Here is an 11507-nt window from a genome sequence, read left to right as displayed (position 1 = left end):
TTCTAGAAATAATTGTTCTTTCTCTTCCTCCTCCCCCCCCCCTTTTTTTTTTTTAAAAAAAAAATCAAGTTGCCCTCATAGCTTGCAATACTTTTACAATTGATCTGGTGAAGAAGAAGAAGAAAAACAATCTGTAATCATTGTTTTTTCTTTCAGTTTCTGGCTGGGCCTTATCTTGATTCCTCCAAACCACCATGCCTGGTGAGAGGTGAGTTGCTTATTTATCTGTGCTTCACCCTTCTGAAGCTTGGGTTTCTGAAACTAGGCCTTTTGCTCCCCTTAGTAAATTAGAAAGAAATTTCTGATTCCGATTCAGTAATGAAGATTCAGCTTATTGATAAGTGTGGTGGCTTCCTCTCCTCCCCGCTTGCTTCATTTGATTTGCATCCACCTTTATTACTTTAATAAGTAACTCAAGGCAGTAATACTCCTCCTATTTTCCCCACAAGAACGACCCTGTGATGTGGGTTGGGCTGAGAGTGATGGGCCCAAAGTCCCCCAGCTGGCTTTCATGGCTAAGGTGAAACTAGTACTTCCCATTTCCTAGTGATTAAACCAAACACACCCCGTTGGCTTTTATACCTAAGTTAGGACTAGAACTCGCCATCTCCTAGTTTCTAGGCCAGCATCTTAACCACCACACCAAACTATGCTGAGCATGAGATGATTAAGTTTGGTCTATTTGTTTATATCATTTATATACCCATCCTTCTCACAAAAAGGATTCTGGGTGTCTTACAAGAGTCAGACAAACCAGCCCCCAGACATAATCCCCTCGGCCCCTAAGAATGAACAGTTGACTCTATATACCATCAGTAGAGTGGAGCTCATTTACACCTAACCCAAATGCCTGGGGGAATGGTCAGATCATCGATACCTTGAGAAAGGCTAACAGGGTTGGGCCCTCTGAACCTCCAGGCATCCCTTTGAGGGCAGAAGGCGTGACCCCAGGGTCCAACAAGATTACACTGTTTAGTAGAAGGGACCCTCAGCGTGCCATCTCTACTACACCTGGTGGGGTGGGCCAAAACAATAGAAGAAAGATGGTCCCACAAGTAGTTTTGGAAGATAAGCTGAAACCGACATAAAATGAAGCTAAGATCCATCTCATTCATCTGGCCCTAGTGGAAAATCCAAACAAGAGGACAATGGTTAATAGAAGGGACTTGAAGCAGGCCGGCTCTACTAGATCAAGGGGACAGGCAGAAACACTAGACTGGGGGTCCCACACCTGACTCTGGAGGGCTTTACAGGGGATGACCAGCATCTTGAATTATAGCTGTAAGCCTACTGGGAACCAGTGTGGCTTGCAAAGCAGCAATGTTGCATGGGCATAAGGAGAAATGCCCAAGACGGCTTATTGCCACATTCTGGACCAGCTGTAGCTTCCGAATGCTCTTCAAGGGCAGCCCCATGTAGAGTGTGTTGCTGTAATCTAAATGTCTCTCATAGTGACTGCAGGGACAGGAAACTTCCAGCCGAAAGTGATGGTGTTCGAACCCGGAAAAGAAAAGCTGATGTCGTAATAGTAAGTTGCCAATCACAAGATACTCCCATGTAACACCTCTCCTGCGTGAGCTGCACTGGCTGCCTGTGGCCTTCCGGGTGCGCTTCAAGGTGTTAGTATGTTGGAAATTTCGCGAGGTACCGTTACCTGGATCCATAAACGTTCTGGCGGAGGATGGTGTATGGAGGGAAGCTGGTCAGGCGAGGGTGTCTCTCCCGGAGGAATCCCACGGGTCGGCCAGTCAATGCCGGCTGGCGACCCCCAGGGGGAGAGCCTTCTCTGTGGCAGCTCCTGCCCTCTGGAATGACCTACCCCCCCGACCTATGTACAACTGCGGACCTGCGCCTTTTTCGCCGAGCCCTGAAAACCCATCTATTTCGTGCGGCCGGCCTGGCGTAGTCTTAATTAGGTTTTAGTACAGGTTTTTATATGGGGTATTTTAGAGCAGGCCTTTATTTATTTAATTTGATTTTAGAATAGATATTTATTGTGATTTTTATTATCGCCTGTTCACCGCCCTGAGTCCCGTAAGGGAGATAGGGCGGTATACAAATCTAAATAAACATAAACATAAACAAACAATGGATTGTTCTCTGTTGTAAAACAAGCACATGGCCTTCTGAGTTGAGTAAGGTGGCAGTGTAATCTGACACAACTGGAGGAATGCAGGGCTGATGGACACTATCGCTGACTGAAAAATAGCCTCTAATTCTTCAGAAAACGATAAAAGTAAATCCTGTTTCTAATCAGATATTATTTGACCTGGCAATTATTTCACTGCAGCCCAAATATTTAAAAATTCTACTGCGGAGATGAGATAATGCTACTAGGAGTTTTAACTGATTAGTATTTAGAGGTCTGTAGGTTCTCCTGGATCTTGGCTGGGGGTGGGGGGAGAGATCTTACTGATCAGTAGAGTTCAAACAAGAGTCTTCTCCAAACATTTCTGGAGATATCGGGGATTGAAGACGAAATCTTTTTGTGTCTCGTTTACATAACGTACAGCAAAACTGTTTCACCACAACTGAAGTTTTTCCTCTTGGCCATCCATTTTGCTTGGCATAGAAATGGGCTATTTTCCTATCTCCAATGTTGATCTGCTCTGTGAAGGATTTGATTCTGGTCTGGAAACATTAACTTCTTAACAGTTAATGTCGTTGTTGCAGGCTATTGAGTTTGTTTTTGTACTTAGAGAAAGTAGAAAGTCAACTGAGGTGAGGCAATGGATGCCAGAGTAGTGATCCTTGAAGTAACTACTTTTTAACTATGATAACAAGTGGTGTTTCAAAGTCAGCTGAAAGGACTTAGTTCAAGTAAAATAAAATCTACATTTACATTGCAAATCTTAATCTTGATTTACTCTTTTCTTTCAGTTTTTGCAAGATCCAGATGAAGATACTTCCAGTATAAATACAACCAGCAGAAAATCAAATGAAAGTCAGGTAACTTTAGCACTTTAACACTGCTAGACATATTATGACAAAGTTTTCATAGATGGCAAGTTGCTTCATAGGCACGAAGTCTTATTCTTTTTCTACGCATCAATCTGCAAAATAATATTTTTGTTCATTATTTTATCCACCGTCTTTCTTATATCTGGTGGTTTCGCAACTGTACAAATCTAATAGGATTAACAAAAATTAAGCGTAAAAGGAAACGACCAACATTCGACGGATCTTAGATAGTGCTTACCTCGTCGTACATGATGACATCTGTTATTTTACGAGAACCAATACCTAACTGAAACTAGTCTTATTTGACCAGATTAATAGTTAGTCGGGAATTTTATAAGTGGAGCACCCAAGAATCTCAAATGAAAAGAGCACTTGCTGCTGTTCTACGTCAACTAAATATGGATTTAATTCTGCCTAAAAAGAGGTGGTTAGATATTTTCATCTGTTCCTTTCCTCTGTCTGGCCCATTTTGCTACTCATAAATCAGGCATCCTTGTTTCAGTGGATATAATCAACTTGTGTCTTAGTATTACATATTGTGGTATATCTCAATATTTCAATACTGAGACACAGATTGATCATCTCTCCTTAAAAAAGGTAATGTGTAAGTATGTATGTACAGTATATGTATAAGGAACATGTATTTTAAAAATAGTGCTATTTGGGCAGCCTAGCTCTTCGGAGATTCTAGCAGATCTGTATTTGCTGCAATGTTTTACGGACAGCTTCCTTCAAATATGTGCCTTTGTAATGATGCTAACATGTATCAAGCAGAGCAGACGTTTTCTGTGCTTGCAAAATAGTTAGATAATATGTGGCGATTATAAAGATGGCTTTTATCATTTTTAGACCTTCCGTTTTCCTTCAGTGTTCAGCGAGGATAAAAGTTTAAACAGATGCACCTCACCAGCCAGTTTTCCAAAACACAACTTGTACAAAGCCAGGATTTTCATGGAACGCACTAACCTTGCAACTGTTAAAGATTATATGGCATCTTTTGCTACACTTGAAAGTGCCTTGCAGTCACTGTGTGTCATCCTGATTACCTTGTAATGCTTGCGAAGACGAAGTTTAGATAGCTTGCAGCTCTCTGTAGGCATTCCTGACAGATCCTGCAAAAAAATTGGGAAGAATGTAGATAGAATAACACATCTGAATTCCAGACTGAAATGCAAGGTTTGTTAATTTACAGCTTAAAATGATCAGGGGCTTCTGTTGTGTTTCACTGGGTTCACAAAGGCATCTGGTTGGTTTGTTTGCACTTAAATTCTTTGCAAGAGTTAACGTAAGTCCTTTTCTCTTTGGCATGCTAGTATTGCACAATGCATCCAGAGCATGTATTTTCAGAACGTAAAAATAAGCTTGGATGCTGGATTACAGTCAGCACCTGCAATTTCTTTGGTACACAGCAATACTATAATCTTGAGATAGTTAAATTGTTATATTTTATGTCTGGCTTGTGCATGCATTGAGTGGGAATTTATCTTTAAGAAAAAAGAAAGAGAAGGACAGATTGCTTCTTACTCTTTCAAAGGTTATTTACCACAAAAATATATATATACAGAAATATCAGTTTGGAATTTCCATGTTTCTTCCCACTTGAATTCCTCTGTATCTTGATTATCTCTCCATCACTATGGAGTTTTGCTATCAGATGCAAAATAAATGGATGAGATTCTAAAGCAAAAAAACCTGTTTACCGTTAACCATTCTCTTGAAGTCACCAGAGTTTTTGAGAAGGGAACATAAGAAGAAGAATAAAGCCCCTATTATTAAACATGTTGGAGAAACAGTTATAGAGTATGGAGGGGGGCAGGGGGAAAACCTAATCTTTTTTTAACTTGTCAATTTGTTGGAACTTGTAATTGTTAGAAAATGAATCTGTAGTTCAGTAAACTTCTTTGGAACTTTGAACTTTGACTCTGTGCTGTTGCTTTTCTTTCCGTAGTCAAATTATGCTCCGTGTCCTTATTCACACTTGCTGATCCCTACACCAGAGAAAGATGAAGAACTTGAGAATGCAAACTTTGCAAATTCTAAACATCAAAAGCTTGTTTCGGCTAGGGAGACACCGTTGCCTGTTTTGGGGTAAATTTTTCACCATTTTGGTATCTGCTGTGTTTTTTTCTTGTTAGTTATTAAATGGCTTAATTCAGGTGATGAGAAGCAGAATTTTTTACTTTTGATTTTGGGGTGGCCTTATTAGAGTGAGCAGGAAGTAAATTTTCAGAAGGATGTTTGGGGGATCGTAAGCTTTTAGTTACCTTAAGCCTATTAGGTGGCTTGTAAATGGCTTTGTTTGCCTCCGAAAATCCCATGGCAAATTTTGCTTCCATTCAGCAATCGGTTGCAGAGTCTCAAATTTCTATGAGGTGCTAAAAGGGAGATTCAGAAATGGTGGGAAGTTTAATCCAGCTCTGTTTTAATGTTTTTTCTTTTGATAGTTGGGCGAATAGAGATGAAGTATGGCAAAATATGCTCAGTAAGGAACAGAAGTACGCAAGAGATAAACTTTATATGGAAAAGCATCCGCTCTTGGAACCTAAAATGCGAGTAATTCTCCTAGATTGGCTAATGGAGGTAAGCTCATGTCTGAAACAAGGATTCATACAAGACTGATTTAATGGTCTATCTTGGGCTATTTTCAAGCTCTGCCCTTCTTTCATTAGAGTTTTATTTATGGGGCTTGCTACCTTGTTTTTGTTCCTCTTAGTTTGAAAGGTGCATCTAGTGGAGGGGTCTTCAAACTCTTCAACTGATCAACCCTTTTATGAAGTTTGAGGTTGTTCATTGATTCACAGACATTTATTTTACGAAACTAATAACATTGTAAATCAGGCATTTCCAACCTTGACCATTTTAAGACCTGAGAACTTCAGTGCCAAGAATTCCCTACCAGCCATGGGAATTCTGGAAGTTGAAGTCCACAAGTCTTAAAAGTGTCCAAAGTTGGACATCCCTGTTATAAATGATCATATTATCAGTAATAACATAGAGAACTCAAAGGCTGCTTTTGCTGGTCACTGACCATTTCCACCTCTGGTTAATACTGTCTTGCCAGTAGCCACTTCAGGACTTGGGACTGGTCTGGAGCTCTGCAGAGTCCCCCAAAGATTAATTGACCCCAATTGACCTTCCATCATTTATTGACCCTCAACTCCTTGGATAGTCCCATTGGGTCCGATATTGGCCATTTTGAGGAACCCTGATCTCATGGTTAGGTGCCAAAGGAAATAAAAAGTTGGAATAAGATTTTTGATGGTCTTACTGCCGTTGCAAAAAAAACAAAACAAAAACCCATAAAAATTTATTATTTCTCCAAGAATAAATCTATGTTTCACCCCACTTTTGGCTCTTGCCAGCTGCCTTATGGGGCAGGGAACACCTCAGCATCACATGCTGATATGGTCCACATGGTTATGTGTACACAAAATTGTTGCAATACAGGTGGCCTACAGTTAGTGACTGCCTTGTTTAGCAACCATTCAGAGTTACCACTTCGTGATCAATCCTTACACTGATGACTGTTGTGGCATCCTGTGGTCACTATTTGCATCCTTCCCAACCGGCTTGCAACAGGCAGAATTAATGGAGAAACAGAGAATTAAAATCACAAGTTGCAGACAATATTTTTTTTCTCTTTAACGGCTGTGATGCTTGGTGACAGAGTTACCGGTCCCAACTGTGGCCGCTAAGCAAGGACTACCTGTACTACTTTATTTAATTCTGAAAAATATCAGCAAACAACTTTACTGCAAAGAATAAGTAGCTGTTGAATTACAAGAATGTATTTGTGTTATGGATAAGGCAAATGTAGATCTAATTTGGTGCTTTTAACAGGCATTCCTGTGGATTTCTAACAATTGCAGAGTGATGTTAATGGAAAGGAATATTGTTCATTTATATGTTGCAGGTTTGTGAGGTCCACAGACTTCAAAGAGAGACATTTTATTTAGCTCAGGATTTCATCGATCGCTTCATGGCAACACAAAAGAACATTGTAAAGACCCTCCTCCAGCTGATTGGGATATCGTCGTTATTTATAGCTGCTAAACTTGAGGTAAAATCTTGCTCCACAGAGCTTGAGCTGTGCCACAGAGCAGCGTTTTTCAAATTGGCAACGTTATAAAGTGTGGGTGCTTCCAACTCCCAGAATTCCTCAAGGAGAAGAAAAAGTAGAACATCAGTCGAAGAAGTTTTGAGAAAAGAGCAGTGCTGTTTTGATTTGATGGCTCGTTTAGCAAAAAAATGCTGTATCTTGGCTGCATTAAGATGTTTTTGTATTTGATGAGATCCAAGTTATATAAAGCTGCTATTCTGTGTTATTTGTAGTTATAGTTGGCTTTAATATCGATGAAGGCTCAGGAAAAAAAACTCCCCTTAATGTTAAAATCGTTTCATTATCCAAAATGTAAATCCATGTGGGATAACCATCTGGCTTTGCCAGCTTGCCATCTTTTCAGAGAACGGAATAGGCCAGTGTGTTGATTCTCTTCTCTCTTGCAGGAGATCTACCCACCGAAGCTTCACCAGTTTGCCTATGTTACTGATGGTGCTTGCACACAAGAAGAAATTATTAGCATGGAACTCATTATTATGAAGGTATGACTCTGTGCGTTCTTTGGAAGGAACGGAAGAAAATCAATCGTCCCAGTAGGATATGGGTAGCTCAGGTTGAACTGTGGGGTCCTTGGTGCCCTCTGAGCTTGGTTGCTTTCTTGCAGATGTTTCATTACCAAACTAGGTAACTTCATCAGTGGTAGATGGGAGTGGGGTGTGGCCTTATTTTTATATACTAGTGACTTGCCCTGTCAGCGTCGGTGCAACTGTGCAAAGATGATGATTCGTTTGTAAAAGTTTTATCCTGTAACATAGAAAGAATGAGAAAACTCACTCTTACTCCAAGGAGTTAATGGTTGCCTCTCCAGATTCCATCGTTATATAAGTGCACATTCCACTTTAAAGTATTGTCAGCTTTTGCCTTGATTTCAAGAGTTCAGTGCTTCGCTGCATCTGAGCTCAAAAAATGAACCTGCGTGCTTTCCAGTAGACTGGGGTGTCCAACCTTAGCAACTCTTAAGACTTGGGGACTTCAGTTCCCAGATCTTCCCCTCCAGCATGCTGAAGTTGAAGCCCACAGGTCTTTAAAGTTACTAAGGTTGGACACCCTTGCAGTAGATGTTCCATCATGTGATGACCCAGGGCACAGCAGAGAGGCAATGCAGTCAGCTGGCAATTCAAACTCCAAATTTTCCCCAAATGCTCCCACGTTTCTGGCAAGCCCCAGAACAAAGTAAGACACACACCCACACCTTCATCAGCCTCTGGCTGCAAGTAGTTTCACATACAGTTAGATTAGAAGAGTAATTTACTCAAGGCCACGTAGATAACAAGGGATGAAACATACATCCAAAATCTAACCAGTCTGTGGAAATACAAGCTTGCCTGAGCAGTTTCAGAAGAGAAGCCAAAATACAGTCCGAGGTCTTTGAAAAACAAATCAAGTTTTGTCAGCCAGTCCAATGGTCAGAGTTTCAGGGTTTCCAAGCAGAAATCACAACACCGAACAAGAGATCAGAGAGTTGTTTCCAAGATCAGCAACAGCACACAAAACTCCAAGAAATCAGTGTTTGTTCCCAACAAATGCCTCTCCCCACAGCATCTCCTTAAGTCTCAGTCTTCAGGTGTGTCTTGTGGAAAGGGGCGGTGCGCTCTCCTCCCGAATAGTTGAGTCTGCCTGTGTTGTTCCCTCCTTCGCTCCACTCCATGCTCTAGGATCAGGTGGGGATGGCCCTTGCTCATCGCCTGAGCATTGTCTCTCATGTTCCTCCTGTCCCACTCCTGAAGGGCCCTGGCCTGCCTCGGCCTGCTCTTCCCCACATTCCTCTGAAGGCACAGACACCTCTCCCTCGACCTCCATAGGGCCCATTCCAGCTCATTTCCCTCTGCAGATTCAGGCTCCGAGGGAGGCATGACACATCAAGACGTGGAATCAGGAATAGCCAACTGCACATTCTGATGCATAGGGAGATGTCCAGATGGGTGAATGGGCTCTTTAGGAGCCTAATAGATAGTACGTTGCATCTCCATGAAAGAGCTTTATAGTCTGCCTGGAATAGGACCCTTTGCAGCTTTAGATAGTCTGAATTAACCCCACTTCAGCTTTTCTTTGTGAAGATGTAGAGCAGGGGTGTCAAACTGCCAGCCCATGGGCTGGATGTGTCATGCCGAAACATTGCCAGCAATGGGGAAAAAAGTCACAATATGTCGCGACACGTCACGTGACGTTGCGAGTTTGACACCCCTGATGTAGAGCATGTCCACCTTGTCCTAGTATATCTTTTCTTCTTCTTCCAGGCGCTCAATTGGAATCTGAGTCCCCTGACAATCGTGTCTTGGCTAAACATATACATGCAGGTTGCATATCTAAGCGAGATCTGTGAGATGCTGCTGCCACAATATTCTCAAGAGATATTCGTGCAAGTAGCAGAGGTAATGATAGAATCTACTGCAAGATGTTTCCTCTCTTGATCAGCCTGAGAACGGTCTTCTGATCATTTATGTTCTTCTTTTGTCAGCTTTTGGATCTGTGCGTCCTCGATGTGGGCTGTTTGGAATACACGTACGGTGTCCTGGCGGCTTCGGCGTTGTATCACTTCTCCTCTCGCGACTTGATGCAGCGGGTTTCGGGTAAGGCTTTGGGTAAGATTATGTCAGTTTAGGACTGGGAAGTAGCAATAGCACTAGCACTTAGACTTGTATATACCGCTTCACGGTGCTTTACAGCACAATTTGGGGTCCTCATTTTACTGACCTCGGAAGGATGGAAGGCTGAGTCAACCTTGAGATCGAATTCTAGACTGTGGGCAGAATTAGCCTGCAATACTGCTTTCTAACCGGAAGGAAGGAAGGAAGGAAGGACAATAGCACTTAGACTTATATATATATCACTTCACAGTGCTTTACAGCCCTCTCTAAGGGGTTTACAGAGTCAGCATATTGACCCCCAACAATCTGGGTCCTCATTTTACCGACCTTGGAAGGATGGAAGGCTGAGACAACCTTGAGATCGAATTCTAGACTTTGGGAAGGAAGGAAGGAAGGACAATAGCACTTAAACTTATATATACCACTTCACAGTGCTTTACAGCCCTCTCTAAGCGGTTTACAGAGTCAGCCTATTGACCCCCAACAATCGTGAGTCCTCATTTTACCGACCTCGGAAGGATGGAAGGCTGAGTCAACCTTGAGCCGGTCAGGATCAAACTCCAGTAAAAGCGTAGAAGATGCAGGAACTTTTCTTTCTTGGTTTTCCCAGGATACCAACTGAGCGACATAGAGAAGTGTGTGAAATGGATGGTCCCCTTTGCGATGGCCATCAAGGAGGTGGGGAGTTCAATGCTGAAGAAGTTCAGAGGAGTCCCCACCGAAGCGTTGCACAATATACAAACGCACATAAACACTTTTGGCTTGCTGGTAAGTTAACAGGTAACCAGAAAAAGTTGTTAACCTTGTTAATTACTGGCAGTCCTTGACTTGCAATCCTTTGTTGGGCGACCCTTTGAAGTCATAACGGCCCTTAAAAATAATGACTCACGATTGGTGCTCACCCTTAGAACCAGCACAGCATCCCCCACATCACGTGATCAAAATGTGGGCGCTTGGCAGCGTCCCAGGGTCACGTGATCGCCATTTGCAACCCTCCCAGCTGGCTTCTGACAAGCAGAGTCAAAGAGTGGAAGCCCGATTTGCTTAAATGAGTGCATGGATTCACTTAATGACTAGTGCTTCTCTTAATGACCATGGCAAAAAAAAAGATCATAAAATCAGGCATGACTTACTTAACAAACTGTCGACAATAATTCTGGTCCCAGTTGTCATAAGTTGAGGACTAAATGTATATAACTTCTGTTTGTGCAACTTTATTCTATTCCTAATGGAGTCCTAGTGTATGTTCAACTGCCAGCACACTAAGCCGTAAAGCTGTTTTTGTAATTTTGCTAATTTTGTGTGGTATGAATGCAGTCATTTTGGCTTTATAAACCATAGTTTGCGGTGTATTGTTACTCAGCCAGCTAGTTGTAATTTGCTTAATAAATCACAACTAAATAAATCACTGCATAGTGCAGTGTGTGACTCTAAAAACGGTAATGTTTGTAATAGTTGGGCCCTTTTCAGACCGTTCAGAACAAATTTTCATTGCATTTTGGTCCTGAAGGCATGTTTGTGATGCACCTATGTGGAAACTGCATTTCCTTCCAGTTTTTAGCAAAAATGCCCAACAGCAAACAATTATTATTATTATTATTATTACTTTAATTTATATCCCGCCCTTCTCCCGAAGGACTCGGGGCGGCTTACAGGCAATAAAAACGGAACTATACAATAAATATCTAAAAACAATTAAAATATATATTAAATAAGCCTGTTATTTTTAGAAAAGTTATAAAATCCCTATTAAAATCCCTATACAATCCCCCCCCTAGGCCAATCCCGCTTGATGGAAAAGCCATGTCTTGAGGGCACGGCGGAAGGAGGGGAGATCT

At 41.8% G+C, this 11507-nt stretch overlaps 1 protein-coding gene across 1 annotated transcript in view; it reads left to right on the top strand.

Moving 5' to 3' along the window:
• The first annotated feature begins 1625 nt into the window (after positions 1 to 1625).
• The window catches only part of CCNE1 (cyclin E1), a 10942-nt gene continuing 1060 nt past the window's right edge, over positions 1626 to 11507 (top strand). Inside the window, exons 1-9 of the mRNA XM_015821850.1 lie at positions 1626 to 1739; positions 2881 to 2949; positions 4910 to 5049; positions 5406 to 5541; positions 6875 to 7021; positions 7468 to 7563; positions 9319 to 9453; positions 9540 to 9651; positions 10280 to 10437. Coding sequence (XP_015677336.1) covers positions 1626 to 1739; positions 2881 to 2949; positions 4910 to 5049; positions 5406 to 5541; positions 6875 to 7021; positions 7468 to 7563; positions 9319 to 9453; positions 9540 to 9651; positions 10280 to 10437 — 1107 coding nt within the window. The remainder of the gene's footprint in view (positions 1740 to 2880; positions 2950 to 4909; positions 5050 to 5405; positions 5542 to 6874; positions 7022 to 7467; positions 7564 to 9318; positions 9454 to 9539; positions 9652 to 10279; positions 10438 to 11507) is intronic.

This window comes from Protobothrops mucrosquamatus, unplaced genomic scaffold, assembly GCF_001527695.2.
Source record: "Protobothrops mucrosquamatus isolate PMUCROS unplaced genomic scaffold, P.Mucros_1.0 scaffold1410, whole genome shotgun sequence".
Taxonomy (NCBI): domain Eukaryota; kingdom Metazoa; phylum Chordata; class Lepidosauria; order Squamata; family Viperidae; genus Protobothrops; species Protobothrops mucrosquamatus.
The sequence above is the reverse complement of the archived record's forward strand: the minus strand, read 5'-3'. Positions and strand labels throughout refer to the sequence as shown.